Source organism: Melopsittacus undulatus, chromosome Z (genome assembly GCF_012275295.1).
Source record: "Melopsittacus undulatus isolate bMelUnd1 chromosome Z, bMelUnd1.mat.Z, whole genome shotgun sequence".
Taxonomy (NCBI): Eukaryota; Metazoa; Chordata; class Aves; order Psittaciformes; family Psittaculidae; genus Melopsittacus; species Melopsittacus undulatus.
Window position 1 is genome coordinate 8121477 of NC_047557.1, and position 25157 is coordinate 8146633.

Sequence of the window (25157 nt, forward strand, 5' to 3'; positions counted from 1 at the left end):
ATAAGGCAATAAAACTGCTGGAGTAGCAATCTGAGCAATATGACCCTTATGTTAAGGAATTTGCCTTTAAAACTTGACCTAAAGAAAATAAATCTAATTGTCAGAGGAATGGAGCGAGATTTGAAAAATAAGTTTAAAATAAGTAAAATATTTGCCTTGTATCATGGGCAGTTGTGGGTGCTGTGTAGGACTTGTTTAGAACCCACAATTGGTGTGGACACTGGCATCTAGAAGGAGACAGGTTTTGTTTATGGTGCTTTGGTACATAAGAAGTTAAGAATACCCCTGAGGTCCAGTGATTGACATCATCAAATGCACTTGCTGTTCCTAAGCTCTTGTCTGTCTCAGGCTTGTTTGACAGCAGAGCCAAAGGTCAGAGAGAAATTAATCTGCTGTAAATGAAACTAAATGGATTGCAGGGTGCTGTTTGTGACAAGAGTAAGTGGTGAAAGACTTCAGCATGCAAAGGGCTGCAATTTAGACCTTGCCAGTGGACTGGGTCGTTCATCTTTCCCATGTAAAATGAGATGAACCTAATCCTTACAACAAAATAAGGATAACGAGCAAGAAGGGTGTTTTTAGCAATTTAACCCTAGGGCAGCTAGTATCTAAATAACTAACTATTAATGTGCTTTTCCTGCCCCCTATCAAAAGGAAGAATAATAGTAATACACATATGAAAAAAAAAAGAAAGGTAATTGTTGTCATTCTAGATAGTTCTAGCTGAACCTCTGGTAATTTATTTTTTGTTCTCTGAAAATACTGATGGTCAAATGGTAATAATAGCTGAGAGGTGCTGTGGATCAGTGGTGGGTGACAGAAAATCTGCATGCTGTTCCCTGATGGGTGACTTTGGCTGAGGCATCCTCTTTCTCTTGTAGCATTACATGACCTGGCGGAGGGATCCTTCATCTCTTTAGTCGTAGACGAGGTCATATCCTGTTTAACTCAATCCTTCTGGAGTCCCAAGAGCTTATTATTCACTGTCTCTCTCTTCAGTATTCTATTTAGTCCTCTGAAAAGAAATTGAGACACACATAGATATAAGAAATAACTTTGTGTTCAACCTGTCTGAATGTGGTCCCAGGTATGCATATGCCTCTTAACATGAAGAAACCAGTGACTCTGAGTGGGATTTGTAGGTATTAGAAAATATAAATAAGTTCCTCTTGCAGTGAAGTGAAATAAATGGGTGTACTTGCAGGGGAGTTAGCTTTCTATTGAGAAACATATAATGATCCCAGCTTCTGTGACAGCTGAGCCAAAATGTGTGTGTATATAAATGTATATCTCCGTGTTTAGATACATGCATGATGGATGCTCTGAGAAAAGGTAAACTAGCCAGAAAGGTATGAATAAATGTCTCGCCGGTGCTTTTCAGTAGGCAGCAACTGCTGCTGACATGCTGTGTCTCAGTGGGCAAACTGTAAGGGCTTTAAGTAAAAACAATTATTGAATGTATGATGTCTAAGTCTATTAGTTGTATACTATTATTGACTGACGTTAGATTAAAAAGCATGTCCTTATTACTCTCTCCTGTCATTAACTTGCCAGAAAAGGTCAGTCAAGAAGTATATTATTACTAAATTGTAGACTCACACATTTGTAGCTGCAGCAGAAATAAAGCCATGGAGGACTAGAGCCAAACTTTGGGCAGGCCCAGAGCCTAGTTTTGTTCTCACTCCCTACACTTTGTAACAAGGCCAGCTGCTCCCCATCCAGATCTGCTGCTGCTTTGTCTGTATTCTGTGCTGGAAGCAAGAGAATTTGCCTTACTATAGCTTTTCCTCAAATGCCTCAGGGTACCTCTACATTGTGTAAGGAAGCTGGATCTAAGCCCGCACTCAAGTCACAACCTGCTGGCCATCAATACAAGGCATGTGCAAGTCTGTGGTGTTCTTGATCTAAGGGACGGAGAGGTTAAAAAGAGGGAATAAAGGCCTTGTGTTCAAAGTGCATTTTTACCTGTGGCATGGAAAGACCGGTTTTGTGCGTCTGGCCTGTTTCGTTCTGTTATTTGATGTTTCCTGCAGCCATGCTAGTTTATCTGCATCAAACAGTGGAGAAGGTGCTGCCAAATGATTCCTGAAAGTGCCTGACGTCTGCTGCTGCAAAGCAGATGGGATCTGTAAGCAACCTGTCCTAAAGCAAATCTCTTTCAGTGGACATCACTAAAGCCCCAAGCAAGAGCATGGAAGGGTAGAAAGTGGGCATGGAAGGAAGTGGCCATCAAGCTTTTGCTGCCCCACATATCATAAAAGTAAAACCATAGTTTCAGTGACCTAGGATCCTGTATCTTCACTGATTTCAGTGGGATTCTGAAATGCCTAAATTTAAGTGCATGAACTCCATTCACAGAAACAGTCTCGAACTGCATAGAATGCCACTGAGCACAACTTACGTATTTCAGAAGTCTACTTTATGCTTCATGTGCTTCATGTGATCAGCATAAAACTGTGAGATTGGGAATGGGTTGGACTCCACTTCTTTTTTTTCTAGAGCTTTCTTGCTGCTTTAAACTTAACACAGAGATTTCAGTGCAAATCAAGCTCAGAGGCAAAACCAGGAGTTATTCTTTGTCCCACTATTGTGGACTTACAGATGTAGCAGTAGGTTACTAACCCAGAAGAACAACTTGCACTAAAATGAACCTTTGTTTAGAGTTTTTCTGTCCTTCTGCCTCCTGCCTTGGACAAACCCATTCATCACAGTCATTTGACTCTGTGATGACCCTTAAACTTCAAATCTGGGACTTTTCCTTCAGAAATAATGTGACGATGTTGGCCTTGTACCTTCTTCTCCCTCTTTCCCTATTCTTAACTAACCTCCCTGAAACTGTCTGGGTTAGCGTATGTTTTTATTCTTTGACTCTTGCATGCCTAAGGGAGTTGAGTCACAAATGGCTTGTGTTCACAAGATTGGTGGAATAAAGCCCAATCTTTAAAGATGCAACTTGGCAGCTTTTAAAAGGGCATAAGTAAAGGAATAAAACATTGGGTGAAGTTTCCAGAGTGATTGGAGAAAGTGATTCCTAAGTGAGTTAGGAGAATTTAAAGAAGATTCTGACATTTATTGTTCATCTCTTAAAGATACAGAATGATGAGCCATTACACATACATTTAAGCATCTTTGTAAGTGTACTTCAGAATATACGTTATTCTGACCCTGCAAGATTGGAAGCTGGGGGAGGGGGAGGAAGGGCAGGGAAGGAGCTAGGATGGTGTGATTCCGAAACAGGCTCATCTTTAAAGTAAAGCTCAGGAGTATTGTGTGGCAGAAGTAAAAGGGAGCTACAAAAAGACTTTGATATTGCAGTGGTAGGGAAAGAAGGAGCTGTTTGCACTTCATGAAGGGGTTTAAATGCTCAAGAACCATTTATGCATTTGGAAATATCAGCCCTTTTCCATGGAACAAAATCAGAAGGGTTTGATTAATCTGCTGAATGAGGGCTGCTCGTGTGTCGTGAAAGTGAGACAGAGGGCAGATTTTACAGAGGAACCCATTCTTTAATAATGTATGAAAACAAAGCAGGGGACACAAGGTGGAGAGACCTTAGTGCCTGCCACTAGGTCACTCTATATCTTTCCTACTGTCTATACTTCTCTCCAACACATCTGTAGTTCTTTTGGCTTCAAAACTCTTTTTCCTAAAAACTTTGGAAAAGTTAGTTTTTGAAGCTACTCAAAGATTTTTTATCTCTTGAATATCCTGTTTCTAGTCTGCTCTGTTTCAGCAGCGTCACACCAAATCCTGAAGCAAAGAGTGAGAATACCAAGCTCTGCATAATGCAGGTGCCCAGGAGAGCAGTAGGCAGGCTGGTTGCTATAACAGCTTGTAGCTGTAGAACATCTTCCATTCCAGAAAAGATCCCAAATCTCTTTATGGACTAAGTTGAGAGAAGGTAAAATGCTCTATGGACAAGTTGGGAAAAGCTGAAAGAGGCAAAATACTGGTACTAACAAACTTGGTATCTAGGATAAACAGCCCTGACCTACTAAGTACTCTAGATACACAGGTTGGTAAAGGTAATCAGAATTTTTCTGTTTCCTTTTAAACATTTTTTGAACATCTGTGAAATGGAGACAGCAATTTCTCCCTTTTCTGTTCAGAAGAGGAACTAAAATTTCAGAATACTCTTGCAAAATAGCTAGAAACTTGTTATGATTTAGGGTGTTTAACACACTGTACTCATCAGCTATTGTATTTTTGTATAGATGACATGTTATGTTAGGTGAAAGCTGAGACAAGAACTCACACCCTAGACCAAGTCTGTGCAGCCTGATTTCCTTGTGACAATGATAGAAATGGTCCTATGTCTTTAATAGCCATTATTGCAATGGTCTAATTCAGGAAACAATGAGGTGTTTGAGTAGTAAGGTTCAAAAAGTTCACAACTCTTGTGAATTATTTGGTGAATCTAAGACAACCTTAAGATCTCTCAAGAGTCCAGAGGTACTTGATTTGTATCCTATCAGAAAATAGTTTTCGTTGCATCCTGAGACTACTTTGCATATCAAGACTTTCCTGATCTCACCTGAAAGCCTTACCAGTTATCTTAAGGAAAAATAATGGCTAATGTCAAGACTACTGTTGAGGCAATCCTGGGACAGATTTAACTTTGCAGAAGTACAGCATAAGGGTCTTTTTATTGAAAAAGGAGGAATGCTTATGTTCTAAATCTTCTCCACCTGCCACCGTAATACTCAAAAGGATTCAGACTGAGCCAATATATACAGCATTATGATTCAAAAACATATTTTTTTTTAATATTTTTTTTTCTAAGGGCTTCTAGGAATGCATTGAACAAAAAGATGTTAATGCTGTGCATTGCGGTAGCTGGTTGGATGAACTGACCTCCCAAGCTCCATTTCATGGTGATTGGTATGAATTGATAGTTCAGTGATTCACCTACTATGCTATGTAGTCAAGACTGCTGCTCCCAATTTGTAGAGTCGAACAGCAAATATGGTTTGCATGACTAATATGCTTATCTGGATATGCCATCTCTTGCAACAGAAATTACAAATATATGGACTGATTTTTATATCAAAATGGTTTTCTGCTTATATGACTATTTTTTTAAATAATAGAGTGCTCTGCCTGAGTTTCCAATAGAAATAACTTTTCCATTATTTCCTCACCTTATTTCAATGACAAATTTCTAAGTTTCTCACTCTGCTTCTTCTATAAAAATTTCTAGGGGGTTTCTTCCCATTTTTCTTTTTTTTTTTTTTTCAGCCCAGGAGGATATGTTCCCTTTCACTGTAAACTGAAACCTATGCTTTTTGGAAAACAGAAGCCAGTCCTGTTTTAGAGCAAGGTAGTCTCTGTGATGCCTGGTAAATCACTGCACTGTAGCTGAGAATTTAGGTTGACAGGATGCAGCCTGGAATGCAGGACTGGGGGGAAAACCTGGCTCATCAGGATCTGTCCTTACTATTGCAGAAAACTGCATCACATAATCCCTTTCATAAGTTTATCGAGCTTCATCTTTAAACTAATTAGGTCGTTTGCTCTCACTATCCTTGTTGGAAAGCAGTTCCAGAGCATCACTCCTCTGATGGTTAGAAACCTTTTTCTAATTCCCAAATCAAATTTATTCATGGTCAATTTATACTTATTTGTCCTTGTGCAACATTGTCCTTTATTTTAAATGCTGCTTCTTCTTTTCTTCATAGTTACTGTAGGTATGCAGCTAGCAACCCTATCTATGCTGAGCTTTATTTCTTGTTGCTAAACAGAGAGGACAAGCTCTTATTGTCTCTGGCTGCAAGTTTTGTCTTCCACCTCTTGAAACACAGGTGCGGAGAACAGCGCACCTTGTTTATGCTGAGACCTACCAGACTTGTAAATGGCAGTGATACTCTTTTCCCTGATTTTTGAATATTCCTCTGGGCACAGGCTTTGTTTCTAACTGCTGGAGACAGGTTCAAAGCAGCACTCTGAGATGAAGCCACTGTCATTTTCTTGTTGCACTTCAAGGAAGGGGTGTTATCAGATCTTAAATGACCAGTCTGGGATAGCAACACCCCTCGACATGGATTTCAAATTATCATAACATGTCCTGTCATGTAATGCTGCTGAATGACCACTGAGTTTCTACCTTTCCAAGCAGTCTCTGAGCTTGCAAAGACCTATGTGGATCTTGGATACTGACCAAAACCAGAAGAAAGAGTATCTGCAAGTTGTTCTGGCTTGCTCTGCAATTACAAAGTAACATATAGAGCAAATCCATGTGTGAGAGAAAAGACCCATGTCATGTAGTCCTTCCTGGTGTGGGATGTGAGCTGCAAGTAAAGCCTTTACAAGTGGAGTTCTTCTGGGGACATAAGTTTCATGAGTTCTGCAGCAAATGTAGCCAAAGGGGTGTTGGTGGTGGTATGGCTGCAGGGAACTGCAGAAGTCCTAGACATGGTAACGCAGAACAGATGAGAGACTCTTGTGAATATCTGGCTGCGTTCCATGAAAGGCAATGACAAGGTAGAGTAACACAGTTGTCATCTATAAAGATCAGCCCCAGTCCAGTGTGTCAGTAGGTTGTCACTGAAGAATTCTCTGCAGCTGGACAGGCTTGAGCATGAGTCAACAAATGTCATGTTATCACACTGCTGTATTACATCATAGTATATGGATATCAAAGCAATATTTTGATATTGTGTGAGCTATAGATGCTACATTTTGTCCACTTAGCTGTTAAATTTTCTAAGATACTTAAGCCTTGAAACAAACATCTACAAAACATGTCCTCATCATCTCTGACTATGAAATTTTAATAAGATGCGCTCTTAGTAATGCATCTTTGTGAAGACAGGAGAGAAAAAAAAAAAACAAAGCAGTTCATGAGTGGAGTCTGAGTGGTGTGAAGAAAGGTTGTATGCATGTCGGTTTGGGAGGAAAAGATGTGGCATTTGGAGATATCCAGTATTGAGGCTGTTCAATAACATTTGGGATAAGAGGTTTCTGCTTTTCACATTTTTGCCCTTTTCTAGAGGTAAGGAACTCTGCCTTCTTAGGTATGGGATAACATTCTATGTATACTGATAAACCTAATTTGTTTAAATTAAATCACATGGTGATCATATCACAAGTTTCAATTCAGGCAGTGAATTAACTCAATTATACTTGAAAATGTGACTGCATGTATTTATTTTTATGAGGATGCTGATCTGCTAGGAGTTGTACAAGTACACAATAAAGACAGTCCAGTGACTCTGTACCTAGAGTACAGAGAATGAAAAAACAGTTTGTATTCATGTAGCTGACAACTCGTATAAGGCATACATATATTAATGTAGATTTGTTATAGGGGCAATTTAAATTATAATGTTTCCTGAATTCTGATTTACATTTAAAAAAAAAAAAAAGCCACACAAAAAAGCCCATACCACAAGAAAACCACCATAACTAAAAAATCCTATATTTTCCATTATAAAAATGAAAGGACCACACAGAAATTTTATAGCATTGGTGGGAAGAGGGGAAGAGAAGAAGCATATTGAATCTTTTTTTTTTTTTGCTTGGGGTTGGGGGAATATTATTTAGTATTCCTATGGGTATTTTCTTTATTATCATGCAGCAGGTATTATCAGGAGAAATTTGGTTTATCAGCAGAGGTAAAACTGCAGAAAAAATCCTGTGATAAATTATCTCCATATTAAACAACGTTGATTTAGTGGAACCAAAATATTTAACAAATGCTTAAACTCAAAGCTTCTGCCAGCTGATCTTCTTGGGTCTTGAAAGGTTCCCTGGCTGTTTGTAAATGGGTTAGTAAGATGTTGGGAGCCCTGTGGATCACACTTTAAAGCTGTAACCTCCTGATCCACCTTTTGGGCTGTTCAGTGAAATCAGATTATATGTCGTCCTGGAAGCATGCATGCTTTCAAGGCTGCAGTTTGTTGGGCAAAAGTTTACTACTTTTCCTGGAAAACTTTTTCACTAGAAATCATTTAAAAAAAAATCAACAAAATCTCCACAAAACAAACAAACAAACCTGCTTAAGTCTGTTTACAGGAGAAACAACTCTGTTAGAAATGGAATAGATGGCTGTGCAAAATGCAAGATTCAGTTTCAAAATTAATTACTGTATACACAGAGATGGCGTTTGGCCCAGAAGTCCCTGAGCCACAAGGCTGGAGACTAAGAATTCCTGGAGGAGACATACACATCCTTTTATACCCTTTTTGGGGCATCTGCTTCTAGCCATAGTTGGAGATATGGTGTTGTATGAGATGGCCTTTGTCTGACCTAGTACTGTCATCCTTATGTAATGTTCTAATCCACTCCTTTTGAAGACAACGCTATCTGTTGTTTGGGTTTTTTTAAACTCATTAAACTCTACTCTCCTACTTTCTGACATCAGCAGGGATTCTCCAGTGAGTTTCAGCTTCCCAGAGATGCTCAGCAGCTGATTCACTATTTTTAGCTTTCCTGATGGGAAAAAATAATAAAGTGAAACCACACCATTAATGTGTGTTTATTTCCAGGCATCCACTAGTCAGTGTTTCATAGACTGGTAACAGGGAAAGTTTTGGTAGGTCACTGTATTCAGGACATATCCTAGAAACTTTCTTTCATCCATCTTTAAGGAACTGGGCAAAATGGCTTCTACTAGTCTCTTTTGAGGAGACTGCACCACAGTCTGAATACTTTCCCATTGGGAACTGTTTGTTGCTACAGTGTTGATGGAGACATGCCTTTATTTTCATTGTTGGTTTAGAGCTTCTCTCATCTACGTTAAATCAATGAAGAAAAAAATACTAAGCAAGATGTCATACTAAATGTTTTAAGATAATAGTAGAATTATAATTGCTTTTTACAAATTAATTTATTTTCCAGAAATTGTTCTTTATAAAATAAAAAATACAACACTCAGAAAAAACTTACTGTCTGCTCAGCTCAGTCCAACCTCTTAAAAATTGTATGCAGTTGCCCAGCTGGGCATGGATGTATTGCATTTTAATACAACTTTCTATCCCAGTCAATTGACATTCTGATTTGTTTTCACCAAGGAAGTTTATTGAAACTGGTGTCTTAAAAGAATGGGTTTTCCCTTGGGTTAGACAATGTGTTAAACTGTTGGATAGAAATATAAAAGTTAGAAGTAGGAAGTAGGGGGGGAAATCGAGGTCTTCTGAATCCATTTGCTCTTGGATCAGTATTAACTTGTGTTTATAGTTTTGAGTAATAAAAATTCCATGAAGGACTGATTTGCTCTAATGGGTGGGAGAGACAGTTACTAATGTTTACTTTTACCTTTTGTGGGGTCATAAACTTCCATCTTTTAACTTGTAATTGTCCTAAATCTCATAAGGATCTGTGATCGTGATTTTGTTCTAAGGTTGCAAGCATTTCTCAATCCTTATGCCTCACAATGGAACAGGGAAACAAAAAGCTGTCAGATGGAACAGCAACATGAATGGTGTTGGAAAATTGCTGAGTTAAAAGTTTGCACCGAAAGGCACCCCTCCATCCCTCCCTATGTTGACTAAACTCTTTCTGACTTTTCTCTCCCTGTCTTTTCTACTGTCCCATCACCAGCACACACGCACACAGATATCTCTCAACTATTTTTAGGGGATTATACCACTACTGCATCTGATTATAAGATCAGCGAAATCTTAAGTTATATGGTCATGAATGACACTTGTGCATGAAAACTTATCTAAAAATTTAATTACATACATTTTTGACAGATCAGTTTGGTGCAAAAATCCCCTTGAGGTCTCTGTGTAGGGAGCAAACACTGATATTCCCAATAGTTAGGAAGTGTTCCTGATGTTTAGCCTAAATGTTCTGCTGTTGACTTTTACGGTGTTACCCCTAGTTATTATCCTCTAGTACCACACTGAACAACCTTTTTCCATACTCTGTGTTTACACCTTCAAGGCTTGTAGCTGGTTACCATCTATCCCCTTAAGTGATTATTTACCAAAATTGTACATATTTAGTTCTCTTAATATTCCCTCTTAAGCCAGTCCTTCCAACTTATTAAGAATTTCTAATACTCATCTTTGTACTACATCTTTTTCTTTTTTTCCCCTCTATGTGTTTCTGAACTACTTCAGGTGATCACAGCCGACAGAATCACTTTAAGATGTGGATTTTCTATTGACACCAAAGAAAGGAGGTGTCTTTGATCTGGAAGTAACATATACACTATTGTATGTGGAATTGTCCACTATCATCTGAAAATGTCTTTTGACATTACTGCCTTCCAGCTTCATATGTCTTGTTAAACATTCTGACGCTTGCCTCTGTAGCTATTCTTTACCTGTATTCTAAGAGCTGAACCCTGCAAGGTGCTAGGCATGGCTAACCCTCCACAGCAGGGATTCAGGTGACTGGACAAATCTTTAAGGGGTTTAGCACCCTTTAATATCAGTTGTGATTTAATCTCCATTCCTCTTTATATGTGAAATCTTCATTGCTGCGCTCTTCAGATTTAAGATCACATCTTCTACTTTGCTAGATAGCTCTTCCACAAACTGACATTTATCATGCATATTCCTCCCGCAGTCCTTAGTGCTTTGAATCTAATATGAATTTGGTTCTCAAAGCAAAAATTTCTCCTAGAAGCCATTTCAGAAGTTTAACTGAAACAATTGCAATATCTGCAGTGTTCACTATTTTTTAAGTTGATCAACAAAAAATAAAGTGATCAAATTCTCTCTCTGGTAGTGATTACTACACACTTTAACTTGTGCTCTCGGTTCATCAGGAAATTGTACTTCCTTCACTTCATGCAGACAAGAGCCCTTTTAAACCCAGTGCATTGAAGCTTTGTAAATTACACAGATCTAGTAATTAATTTCACTGTTGCTTTTTTCACTTCAAAGATTACATCGTTATACTTTTTGTAAGAATTGGAAGGTTTAGATGTAAATTCACATAATATTGTTTTCTAACTTCTTACCCAGCAGCTCAGTCCACAGCAGTGGATAGGAAAGTGCACTTGGATGCAAATGTCAATAGTGTTTCCTGTTTGCTTTTTTTTTGAGAGAATCTACTTGGGATGTAAAGTATTTGTGAGTACATGCAGGAATTTTTCTATGTTTTAAAAAAGCAGACTGCTAGTTTTCATAGTTCTGGGTAGCGTTTTGGGAGGTTTTGGTTCAAGGCTTTGGACACTCAGTTAAACTTCCTTCAAGCCTTTGTATGACTTGTTTTGTTTTTAAACAATTTACACCTGAGCCAGTCTCTTAAAGCAAGTTTGTACAATGCAACAATAGTTCAACTTAAAGCATTTTGTCAGAGAAGCAGTGGAGGCCCTTGTTCTTGACACCCATTTTTCCTGCCAAACTCCCAGAGCACCTCATTTCACCTTGCTTTTTCTCTTAAGTGCACAAGACACAAAGTATGTTCCTTACCCCTAAGTAGATGGAAGTCTTGATTAAGGAGATTACTTCATCTTTTACTGCTTGCATAAGTACTTGATCCTACTTCATGCTCTTCTACTACTTATAGTTAATGAACAAGTCAAATTGAGAAAGAAGGGTAAGGAGAAAGAAGGAGATGAGAAAATGAGAGATGTTTGTTCCTAACATCACTTAGAGGATACAAGAAACTATCCAAAGTCAAGACATGGAAAACAGCATCTGATTATGGGATCCTGGATGTTAATTTTTTTGACAGATGAAATTTTTCTCCAAAAGTGTCACAAAATCAGCCGGCTAACACTGTAACTCTTACAGGTTTCTGGAGACTTCTAGTCAGTCTTTGGATGATCATCTTGCAGGAACAGCTCCTGCTTAAAGATTTTTACTTCTATGTCAGCTGGAATCAGGAAACATACTCTTTGTGGGTTTCAATTTGATTTGTAATATAAAAGTCCTAAAGTGGCTTCAAATGTGCTTACCTGAATTGAAACTTCACAAAAACCTGTGGAACTTATCAAAGAAATTCTGATGTTGTCCTATTTACAGGTCTTGCATAGGAGGTGAGGAAACAAACTTGATTGTAAGCAACAAAAAGGTATTGAGGTTGATTTTGAAAGGTATCTTAGAAGTTCCATTCTCCAGTTCAAGGTGTTCATATTCAAAACCATGGGCTGGCAGATTTTGTAAGAACAATAGTCTCGAAAGATATTACATCAGTCTGTTTCTGAATGAGCTAAAAGTTGTCCAGTAGTAGATCTTTCCTGCAGTTGTTTTAGTGCCTTTTGCTTTGACCCTTGAGCTGGAAATGTCAGAAGTCTATATTGACACAGGTTCCCTGTCGCAGAGAAGAAAGAATATGAGGCTGTTTGGAGTACATACAAGTTTGTATATGGAACAGATGACTTGCATGTTTCTGAGACAAAAGTGTAAATAACTGATCATTTGATGATTCTATCAACAGCATGTTCACTGCATGGTCCTGACACCTCTTTAAGGGTGAAAATACCAACTTTTCTCATGTTTTTAAGTACAAACACATTCTCTGCACACAGCGTCGATCTTTTCCAAGAAATGTTTATTCTTCACTGTTGTAAAAGATGTAGTAGTAAATGAGTAGTAAAAACACCAAAAAAACAGAAAAGAAATGAAGCCCAAACAAACAAAAAAGCAAAACAACCCTATGTGAATGCAGGAAAAAAAAGACAAGCAGTAAAAGATGAAGTAACCTGTTACAACACTAAGGAAGAGAGGTAGGTGAAAGATGATGTGGCAGAACAGTCTAATTTGTTTAGGGATGGTTTTGCCTTAGTTTTATTTTGTGAAGATTCAAGGCATTCAAAGTGAATGTTGTTTAGCAGTAGCATAACCTCTGAAGACTAGTTGAGAATTTATGCAGTCTCCCCAAAAGAAATGGATCCAAAAATCAAAATAAAATGAAGAAGAGGGGATAAAGTTTCTGAAGCAGCCAAGTGTTTTAGAAAATCCACTGAGTTATTCATATGCTGCTAACAATAGAAAGAACTTGAAAGGCAGGACCCAGAACAGCAGGTACAGACTCTAATTAATGCATGTACTCTAAGGAGGTTTAACCCATAGCTGTCTGAATGTAAGTGGAAGTGTTTCAGTAGCAGGATTGTTTCTACCTATATACCTGACTGTCACAAGTGGATCACAAGGCAAAGAAAAGCTCCAACTTTTTATATTTAATTTGTTTATTGCCATAGTGGAAAAAAAAGAAGTCCTGCAAGTTCCATTATTTTTTTTTATTTTTTCCCCTGAGACTACAAAATAATGGATAACACAAATATGTTGGATTTTTCTTTGCATTAAAAGATGGGTTGAAGTGAGCCAACCCTAGAGGTAGTCAGGATTTTAACTTAAACTTGATGTTTTCTTACGGAGTGGAAGCTGGAACCTACTTATTCTCATTTGGTGATGCCTGGAGTTGGACCATGACTCTCATCAGTGACTGAGTTCTGAAATAATGGGAACACTGTTACTTGGTCCAGAAAACCACTTGATCATGAGTTTCACTTTAAAGTCAGCCTTTTTATACTTTAAAATAAAAAACATGTACCAGTTCTGTGATGGATAGGGCCTGAGGGTATGCATATTCTCTTACAACATGGAGTCCATAGTTAGTGGGTAACAAATGAGAATCTGGAGTGAGCCTGGTCTGTTTAAAAATAATTTTTTTACTGTAATTCAAAACACTTAATATTTTCAGGCCATACTAGGCACACCAGCACTCTCTTTGGCAGACAAGTACCTTTAGCACTAATCTACTTTATTTCTCTGGTTGGGAGTCTATTCACTAATAGTTTGCTGTGTGTATGGAATTCAGGCATCTGTTCTGGAAAGCAAAATGTTCTAGATGGCTAGACTGGCAGAAACTTGAGCTGTGAATCTTGGGTTGATGGACTCAGATGATCAAACTATCTCAGAAATTTTCAGGGTGAAATTTAAAGCTAAAATGTTGTCAACTAAGGGAAAACAGGACCTGGTATATGCTACGTCAAATCAACACTTCATTCTGTATCTTGACTGCACCAGTTGGCGAAGGACGGTTCAAAGCAACTTGCAAGGAACTTTCAGGACCCCCAGGGAAGCTCACACCTGTGTGGCCAGGAGCCAGAAACTGTTCCCTTATCCTGGGAAAGAAAGTTTAAGAAATGAACAGCTTTCCAGTTCTGCAGTGGGATGGAAGGAAGGTAGCTGTAGAATTACTTAAAAAGAAAGCTCCTCAGGGGTCTGCCAGTGGCAATGCACTCTGCTCTGATACATAGAATCCCTGAGCTCAAGATCCTGTTTGCCTGATTCAGACTCAAGTCTGGATTAGTGGCTGCTCTGGAGTAAGCTTCTCTTGTTACAGGCTTTGGTTAGAAATTTTATCATGCGGCTGAGAAACACTTCTTGGTAAAATATTTCACTGAAACTTCCTATGAGAAATTTTGGCTTTTTAAAACTGGTGTTTTCATTAAAAGCCCACATGCCATCAAAAATCAAGAGGAAACCATTGTTTGTGTTTTATTGAAATGTTTATATACGTTGTTACTGCTGTCTGCCTGGGCACTGGTAAATGTAATTAAGGGCTGCCTAGTCTGAGAAAGGATGCTGGTTTGGATGGTGCATATCCATGTCTCATTTTAAAATATCATAAACACATTTTAAGTGAGCAAATATTCTTTAAATACAGAATCTGGGTTTCCAGATTTGGACTGGTTTTGTTTGTTTGTTTGTTTTTGATTTTTAATATTGATTCATGGATTTATGAGTGTGCTTTGTACAGACTTTTACATACAGACCCCATCAAGTTATCTGTAGTAGGAAAATGACAGCATCATAATAGTTAATAGAAAATAACATAAGAGGAAAAAGAAAATTAGCATTCCACACAGCAGGGCATTTCGGATGTTAATCTGCCTTGCAATATAATTGACAGGGAAGCTGATATCTGGGAAGATTTTTATTCCTATCTTTTTCTGTAAACGGTTAGTGTTCAGTAGTTTTGCAGCAGGGGAGATGAAGAAAAAGAAAGTTCTTTCCAAGTGAATGTTCTTTAGCAGCAAAGATGTTAACTTTTGTCAGAAGGTAGTTAATCACTGAGAGAAAAACAGATGAAGAAATTGGATTAAACATTTCCAGCTCCAAAAGTCTTTATTGATTATGTCCCCCTCAAGAAAAATCAGTTCAATCTCTGAAACCCTCAAGTGATTAAACTTTGGGCAGTCCACTGTGGACAGAGCAAATGAAAATTGTTTCAAAACCAGATATGTAAACCTAGGATGGTCAAAGCAGAAAAAGATTTAGTTTTCACTTTGAAATCCTAGCTAGGAGATGTAATCTGAGATGTTGATTTTAAGGCAAGAGTTTTCTTAAGTGCTGCAGTCTTTCTCTGCATAACAGATAGCTGAATCTTGAAGCAAATACAAATTTTATTTTCAGATAAACAGCTGTCTTAAACAAAAAAACCTAGTGGCTGGAAGATGTGGGAGAGATCTCTGGTACATCATAGATAACTAGTACACCTGGGTCTAAATGCTTTAAAGGTAATTAGGGCATGGAGAGACTGAAGCATCACTAAATGAAATGTTCAACCCTGTGACCAATTTAGAGTTCCTGTCTTCAGATATGCCAGGGTTTGTTTTTTTTTTTTCTCTCAAGGCAGGTCCTCTACAAGACTGTAGCTATTCTTAAGTTTGAGTATGACTGTTAGCATGTAGTCTAAAGTATGCGATATTATTACTCTCTTTCATTTTCTGTATACAGCATGAAGGTCTGGAATAGTTGTGCTTGAACTGCAGTTTGCTTTCTAGAACGCTATAGCACTGTGCTAGAGTAAAGCCCGTATCTCCTCTGCCTTGGGGTTTTAGGAGGTTAGGTGGTATAGAAGAAAAGGTTCTACTGTAGTAGATGCTATGAATTGATTTCTTAGTTCTTTCTCGTGTAACTTTTAACAGAAGTTCACCAGTTCATGTGTTATATAGGAGTCTAACATGAAACAATATAGGTAGCCCAATTTAGGAAACTTCACCGTTAAGGTCTGTGAATGTTGTTCTAACTAGAAGTGTAACACTAACTGACTCAAACAAAGGCAAAAAAAAAAAAAAAAAAAGCAAAAAAAACCTGAAAGCCTTGGTTTTTATTAAAAAATTGGCTTAAGACCACTTAGACCAGACTTCTCAAAGCCTAGGATTAACCTAACTGTTTTGGATTATCACCAATTGAACAGAGTTCGGTGTCTGAGCAGTGGATTCTTCTGAGGAGGCAATAGATTATGGGTCAAATCATGAACCTAATTTTATGTTGGTGTAATTGCATAGTTCTGTTGAGTTACATGCAACCTCTCTGCTTGACTGGATTTACACCCCTGAGCTCAGAATCTGCTTTAACCTTTGGGTTTCATCCAAGAGTCTTAAAGCACCTAAGAAACTTTTTCATTTTCCCTTGTAATGCCAAAGAATAAACATAGGCCTATAAAGATGAAGGGCCCCTTCCCCAAAGCATTTTTCAGTCTGTAAGTATATTTTCATTAGATTTATACCAGACCTTTAATGCCTTATTTGGACAAACAGCAAATACCTGGAAATGGTCACAGTTATTGTCTAGCTCTTAGACAGTGCCTTTGGAACTAGAAGTATGGAAAAGCTAAAGGCGTGCTTTGTGTTAGGTTATCTAGCTCTAATAAAATCAGAAAATGTCACCAAAGCACATCACAGCACTAAAGGGTCATAAGTCGCAAAGTGCTTATTCTTTGATCTAAACAATGGACAAAAAAGAGAACCTGTGCCAGGATACCTGTGGCTGTCTGCCAGAATAAAACAAGAAAGGGGAAAATATCTCTTAATTACAGTTATTAATAAATCTCCAGTATGTAGCATATTAATTTCCCACTAAGTATAACAATCATTAATTAAGATATAGATAATGCATATACTTAAAGTAACTGGGAGGTTAGAGGTGGAGGTGGAAGCTGATGCTATGAGGATGTAAGCTGGAGGCAAAGCCTGCAACTGAGATGGATGCAGTTCCCCACATGAGGTTTCATGCTTCTTTTAATGCAGCCCAGGATATGTTAAATCCGTATGTCTCTAGTTCAGAGACAAGGATGTTGTGCAGGACAGCATCAAATGCTTTGCACAAGTCCAGATAGATGACATCATCCACTCATCCCTTAACCACCAGTGCTGTAACCTTGTCTTAAAAGAACACCAGATTAGTCAGGCATGATTTGACCTATGTGAAGCCATATTGTCTATCATCAATCACCTCCTTATTGTCCATGTGCCTTAACAGTTTCCAGGAGGATCTGCTCTATGATCTTGTGAGGCACCAGCATGAGAGTGATTGGCCTGCAGTTCCATCGGTCTTCTTTCCCTTTTCAAAAGCTGGGGTTTGGTTCCCTTTTTCTGGTTGGTGGGAACGTTGCTGGACTTTTAAAATATGACAGATAGTAGTTTAGCTGCTTCATCTGCTGTTTTCGTCAAGACATGTGGATGCACCTCATCACGTCCCATCGACTTCCGCACCTTCAGGTTCCTTGGATGATCTTGAACCTGATCTTCCACAGCAGGTGGAACTTCATTGTCCGAGTTTCTGCTTTTGCCTCCTGCAACTTGAGCTGGCTCTTGGTTTCCAGAATTTTTCTGTTCAGGTCAGAATATGTCCACTGACTGCTTTGTCTCCCAGACATAGGCAAAAGTCTTCAGGAAACTTGCTGTGGGGTTGAAGTTGTCATAAGCAATATCATTATCCTTCTATATTCTGTGCAATTATTATTTATGTTGTTGAATTCCCTTGAGATAAAATTAAAATATAGGGTTTTTTTTTATTTTTATTTTTATTTTTTTTTTTAGTTTTCATCTCAAGCTCTTGTTTTTGTTTCCCCCTTCTCTTTAACAACCTTGTTTCCCAGGAGACCACTTGATATGTCCTCATGTTTCTAAGAGACTGCAGTTCAATAGGTTGAGAGTTAATTGCCAGCTGGGAGTTTCCAGATGTTTATATGCTGGCCCAAAGAGCTGTCCACTGATAGCAAATGAGCAGCTGGAAAGACACAATCTAAACAAAGCACCTTTTGGTTGATTGACACATGCCTGGAAAACTTGGCATGTTTGTGAGAAATGGAATTGAAATTAGTTGCAGCTATGAGAAAATCCTTCATTATCAATAATTAGTCAATTAGATATTTTTGTTCAAATTCAGTTATAATTCTCAAGGACTGCACTCAGTCATTGCCCATACAAGTAGATGACAGAAATAATGTATCAACTTCACTTTACCTTTCCTTAAGAGATGTGTTCAGAAATTTCCATTATACTGTTAAACTTAGGCTTTTCAAGGGGGCTGGATGGTGCAAATGATTTGTAATGGTATATGAAGCCTTTCACCCAGAAATCAGATTCACATGCAGCCCAAGCAGCTAATGTCAAGTAGGTTGTTGAGCTACTTGAGAGCTTATTATCAAAATATGTTGTTTTGGTCTTGTGAGTTTTGGTTGTTTTGGGTTTTTTTTTTCAGTGAAATAAGTGGCTCTGTACACCAGCAAAAGTTTCAGTGGGAAAAACTGATTTTTCTGAAATTGTTTTGCAATTGAGTAATCAAAATAAGAAAGAAAAAAAATACCCATCCCCCCAAAAAAACCCAAACATAAAAAAACCAACAAATCACGCCAATTTTTTTCCCCCACTTTGATTTTTTTTTCTCTCTCTGTATAACCCGGTGTAGGTGCTTTCTACCCATTATTTCAATACTTGTTTGTTTAGTCCAGTAGAGTTAACCCGAGTGTTCAGTGCTCTGTTGTTTAAACAGCTGTCTCCAGGAAGGAGAAATCCGTTGTAGGGGTTATATGAGTGCCCATTGTAGCTTAAGAAAATTAACAACTGAAAAAGACACTACAGTTGTCATTTCATTAAGCATCACAAGTCAAAGGACAGGGCAAATATTTTAGTATTTCAGGGAGAGCCAAGAATTTTTATTGCCTTTTGTTCTAATGCACAGGAAGCAGAAATATGGAAATTCTTGAAGGATGGATTAACATGTATTATTTTACTGTAAGACACATGTTAATATTTTTGAAAAATAGTACTATGATTGCTGTAAAGACAAAAACCCCCACCATGAACTAGCCTTTTCAAGTTCAGGTTTGACGCCATTATGCACATTAATCTACTTTAATCCAGCTAGCCACTGAAGGGACAGAATTTCTTAATGTCTCTAAGCAATCAGGATTTACTTATTAATTTAAAGTAAATAAGTTATTTTTTTTTTCCAAACAGATTACCTTTTTGGCCAAGAAGAGTGAGACAATATGATTCATATGCATGGTGTATGAATGGCAATAGAAAGAAAGAAATGTCCAGAAGCCATTTTATGTCCCTGAAAGCTTGTTTTTTCGTTGTCAGTATAAGAGACTAGATTTATTCTTTTCCATTTTAAAGCCTTTCTGTCCTTAACACCTTGTTTGGGAAACCAGTGACGTTAGGAGGCATTCTACAAAGCACTATTTCTGTGAGTTTGGTACTTCTACTGCTTTCACAAGTATGTTTGGAAAGGACTTAACAAGGAAATCTCCCTGATGAGAACTTGCCTGCACAAATACTTTATGGGCATCTTGGAAGGAAACTTTGCTCCCTCAAAGAGGAGTAGTTGTCTGTTTACTCAGTCTGAATTACAGTTCTGGTATGGTAGGAGTTGCAGGACATTGTTACCCTGAACTGTTGTCATGACCATCACAATGAGGAGAAAAATATAGCTATCATTATGGGAGTTTTACACTGCATAGTTTATCTCTATAACAGTGTACTATGATGAGCCTAATTAGACTGTATCAGCTGCTCCATGTCTGCTACTAAAGGGAGAATTTCTTATTGTGTCTAGTCAACAGAGAGCTCTCAGCCTGTGATTTAGCACTGAAATTAAATTTAAGCATAGTTTCCCATTTGATTATCAAACTATGGGTGACTTTTAAGGATCCTTTTCAATCCATTACTTCTAAGAGCTATAAACTCTCTGCCAGTTTCTTCCTCTTTTCTTGAAGATGCAGACTAACCAAAACCTCATCTATTTAGAGGGGAACAAATCTGAATAATTCCAATTAGAGTATGCAAAGTTTTGCTGTTGCTCAGTTGCATTCCTTGACTGTCATCTTCTGCTTCTGAGTCTCAATTACTGAGAGGTAATATATGTGATTGGCTTGAATAAATTGAAAGTAACAAGACCTTCTGAAAGCAATATAGGGTAAGAAATAGAGCAAAACCCAGGAGTTTTTTCCATGCCAGATTGGAAGTCATCCATCTTGTGGCTTCATTGTGAGAGGAGTAGGAGTCGGGTGACTTCCACAAGACAATCTTTAAGAAAATTTTATATATATATATATGTATATATATATGGATCTCATTAGTCTCTTGTGCATGTTAATCTATTAAAAACATTGTAAAAAAGAAAACAATAATATTGTCTAAGGAACCAGCTTGGATAAAATAGTGAGCATTGAATCATAGCGATGATCAGAGCTGAAAAAGTTCGTACTCCACTGTTTACTCGCCTGTTGCATACAATTTATATTCATGGGGAAAAGGTGTGTGAGTCAAGATGAGGTTATGGGACACATTTGTTTCTTTGGCAGTCTCTCTGCACTTGTGCTGCTCTTGGAAGATGCCCGCAGTTTGATGGACATGCTGCCTGAACCTTGAAAGATGTGATACCTCCATCTCAAGGAGCTGGCGAGGTTGCAACATTCTGTAGTAGCTTCAGAGAAAATGTCCTCTGCATAACAAGCACTTCTTTTGCTGCAGGAACTGGCAGGTTTTCAGTATACTGCAGTAAGAAGGAATTATCTGATCATATCAGACACACACACAACTGGTATAATACATCTCAACACTGACCAGCTTTACCAGAAGGCAAGAATGGAGGTGGAAAGAGAAGGTAGAGCAGGGTTTTTTGCTCTACCCTACTGACAAGGCTTTATTTAGCCTTTGTAGCTGGCAAGACAATTTTGGGGAAGAATCAAATACAAGATCTTTTGGAGCTTCTCTGAAGTTCTAATGGTCTGTAAAGCATCATGGATGTTTTGGATAGATTGATTGGGTTTTGCTGTGTTTATGTTTTTTGTGTGGCTGGAAACCCATGAGACCTTGCAGCAGCAACTGCGGGATGGTGGCCTTGTGGTGTAATACAAACAGGAATACTACTTGTGTGCACAAGTCAGGTTAAATAATAGGTATTGACCACTGCATTAGGGAATCCCTAATCCTTATGTACCTTTTATCCAAAGTATTTGGTACAAAAGAAGGGCACGAGACCTTTACCATGATATAACAGTAAAAGGCCTCTTCCCAGTACTGTTGCTGGAGAAAGACTGGAATAACATGTCCCACCGTGTCGCCATGTGGGCTCTTTGAGACATCTAATCCTGTACAGCTCTCTGTATCTGACACTTCAGCATATATTCAGACAGAAATAAGCATTTGGAGCCACTGTGTTGCTGTATTTTTCATCAATGATGATAACTTCATTTCTTGACTCTTCACTATTAACCTACTAAAAAGATATTTTTACGATTGATTTACTGGGAATGGGATGATGACAGAAAAGTGGTTTGCTTTGTGTTTCAATTTTAAACAGATCCTCTCTGAAGCACTGCTCTTACCGAGGATGTGCTTTTTGTTTACAGGCTGTGCCTTCCTAACGTACTGCGAAAGGGAGTCTGCTCTAAAGGCCCAGAGTGCCCTGCATGAACAGAAGACTCTGCCAGGGGTGAGTCCAGATTGATAAATTTTGTTGTTTTGTTTGTTTTTTTTTTTCTCTAAATAAATAAAATGGGTCACATACGGAGTTCTCCTCTTGGGTTTGAAAGCATAATGTCTCCAATTGCTTGGATGATTCACTATGTGCATTGTGCTAATAAAATAAAGATACCACCAAACCACCCAAATAGTTTCCATGCACAAAACAAAATGCTTTTTGCTCCTGATCAGGAGTCAGGAAAATGGTAATTAACGGTTTGTTATCTGGATTTAGCCTTACTTAGCTGAGGAATGTTTTTTTTTAGGATTCTGACCACTAAAACGAAATATTAGAAGTGCTCACCAGGGGCTACCTCTGACTATTTTTCTTTTATGAATTAAGGTGTGGCAGCAAGAAAGCAAGAAACAATCTCTAACATTATTGAGTTATCACAGAATGAAAACATATTCCTGATGACAAAGTGGTTTGACTCAGTTACTTTAGTATTCAAGCAGCTGTAGCAGATTGGAAAGGCGGTGAGACAAGGAGAAAAGAGAGAGAGGAGAGACGAACACAAGATAATGAGGAAAATTATTCACATGAGCAAGATCTAAGGTTCAGACAACACAAGCAGAACTAAAAATAGAATCAGTATTTTGTGGGGAAGACCTGAAGTGCTGGGATGGGTTTCCAGTTTAGCAGTAACCTCAAGGAGGGGAGATAGAGACTATTTAGATTCAGGCAGGGTACATGGGTTGGAAACAGTCGAGTGCAGTACTCCTGCGGCTAGAAAAGGGCTGGTTCTACACTAACACAGAAGTCAGTGATCAAGAACCAAATAACCAATGAGATCCTAAGGGTTACATGCTGCATCTAAACTGGGAGGAAATTGTTCCATAAGTCTGCCTTTATTAGTTGGTGTTGATTTACTGAGCTCTGTGACACCATAACCTACCTTTCCACTAAATATAAGATACATCAGTAGCTCTGTATTGCAGAAGAAAGTGTTGATTCCACTCTGCTTGTTTTCATCATCTTGGATCTATTTACCTATCTCTATGCCACCTTGCCAGTATGGAGATGCCCACACACTTGCTCATCTACATCTATCTCTGCTTTAAAGGCCATACCTTATGTAAATATATACATACTTCATTCCCTAAAAATACATTTCTGTCAGCTGACAGCTCCTCCTGATTTTTTTTTCTAGAAACTCATTGGCTGCAGATTGAAAGTGACTTGATTCTTGTTTGTGTTTAAGTCGTTTTTTTTGTTTGTTTTTTTTTTCTCCCTCCTTCCAAACAAAGGATGCTTTCTTTTTACTCCTCTCTCCTCTGAATGATAGAACTGGAAGTACAAGAAATAAAAATACATTGAGTGAGGATGTTTCAGATAACTACCTGAATTTTTCTGAAATCTGCTTCAAATTAAATATGTACTTGTCAAAACTAGATATATGCTTGTGATGAAGAGGATGTCCTTTATTCAAGAGATACTAACAGTAATTCCAATAGTTTTTGTTAAGAGTGCTTACTACCCTCACTAGGAGCTAAACCACTCACATATGGAGCTCATATCTTCTGTTTGAGGTTAAAATCTCATCCTGAAGTTATATGATGGGAGTATCTTCAAGAAGACAGTGGGTCAGTGAGACTGATGACTCAGAATTTGGGAGGGAGGGCAAATTATGATTTAGGATTTCTTGTCAATTCTTTAATTACTTCTTATTATGTCCAAAGTTCTGAATCTTAGTCTGGATTTTCAAATCTCAAAACTCTTGAAGTCAAAACTGTTGGACAGTGGCTAAATCCAACCACCTTTTCCATTAGGATCAAGGTTTCCTTCAGACGTTATACTGACTGATTCTAGACTGCAGGCAAAACATTTCTTCTTTGGTTTATGTAATTTCCATCACATTTAGCTCATAGCGACCATGATAACTTCAAAAAGCTTTTTTGTTTTGCTTGACACTTGAGGTAACATATCAGGATCTGATTGAATTGGGGATGATGAATCCTCTGTTTAAAATAGCAACCAGGATTTTTAGTGTTCCGAGCACTGACTTCTCCCGTCTTTTTTATTTCCAGTTCTATTTGTCTCAGGATAAAGGTTTACTTTCCACCAGCAATCCAGCTCTGCATAGAGCTTTCTGCCAAGTTTCTGAACTCATCTTCTGAATGATGTCACTATAGTTTATTTAAGGAAACCAGTCTTGTCTCTTGATAAACTACCATGCCTGGATACTGTTTTATGGTTTCTATGTGCATGGCAGAGAATTATTTATGACTTACCTGACTCTTCTTGATAACATGTACCAACAATATCAAGCATAGTTCATCACCATAAAATAAAAAGCACTCATAAGGTCAGGGGTCTAAGTCCTCATTCACATGAGTTCACAAATGACACATATATAACACCTTCTCTTGACCCTCTACAGACTGTGACACAAACAGCACTACTGAGGAGGTATCAAAAATAATTAACAAGCCTGGTATAAGAAAAAACAAAATAGTTCTAACATGAGCTGTTGAATCAAGACACTTCTTTCCCATCCCCCAGTAACTTTGCATTTCTCTGCTCTTGCAATATTGCTGTTTGTGTTCTTTGTATTATAAAATACAGAATTGAATCATTTTTAATAATATGCACATGAATGTTAATGTATGGAAATGGTGAGGCATGAGGAGCTTGTGTCCAGATTCAGACACCTTGCCTCTTAGCTGTGTATCACTTTGTTTTTAGTGGAGTGACTACATGCACATATTTTACAGTAATTACTTTCTGGATGTGCTTTGTAAGATGACAGAAATATGTTTCACATATTTCTATGTTATATGTGGGACATAAAGTCATCCTCTGGAATAATCAAAAGACTTCCAAGCAGGTATGTGTTGATTAATAAAGTCTTTACAGCACTTTGGTTTTGGGCGGGAAGTAATAATGATAGATGTTTCGAAGCAACTAGAATGGAATGTAAACCATAAAATTATTAGTTGAATCCTCTTAATCTAAATTAATTAGGCTGTTTTGGACAGTTCAGAATTGTCTTGCCTAAACGAGAATGCTAAAGTAGCAGGGTGTGTATGCATGTGTAAAGAGCACTTTGTGAGTGTCAGACAATTCAAATTCTAGCTTTTACTTGTGATTGTTTATTTTACATATAATAGAATATCTGGATGATGAAGTATATTAGTCCTTTAATAATTTATAGAAATGCTTTGATGTTGCAGTAATTACATTAAAGGTCACATATCAAAGGTAATTTGGTTGAGCAGCTGTGATGGTTTCTCAGAAGCAATCAATATTGCTGTCCGTGGTGCTGATTTCACCAAGGGGACTGCCAGATTAAAGGAGGCTTATTACCAGACAGACAGACACGGGGGAAATCAAGAGCAGATTGGAGAGATGCACTATTCTCTTTCTCCACCTATAATTAACACTGTTCACCATAATCTGCACTAATCCTTTATAGTGGGAAACCACCACTACTTTATTTTTATATACATTTTCTTTTCCTTTTTTATCTCCAATATTGCAAAAAATAAA

At 37.9% G+C, this 25157-nt stretch overlaps 1 protein-coding gene across 50 annotated transcripts in view; it reads left to right on the plus strand.

Moving 5' to 3' along the window:
- The window catches only part of CELF4 (CUGBP Elav-like family member 4), a 709268-nt gene that overhangs the window by 79021 nt on the left and 605090 nt on the right, over window positions 1-25157 (plus strand). For all 50 annotated transcript variants that reach the window (XM_034072596.1, XM_034072597.1, XM_031043795.2 and 47 more), the window contains one exon: window positions 21556-21638. In XM_034072596.1, coding sequence (XP_033928487.1) covers window positions 21556-21638 — 83 coding nt within the window. The remainder of the gene's footprint in view (window positions 1-21555; window positions 21639-25157) is intronic.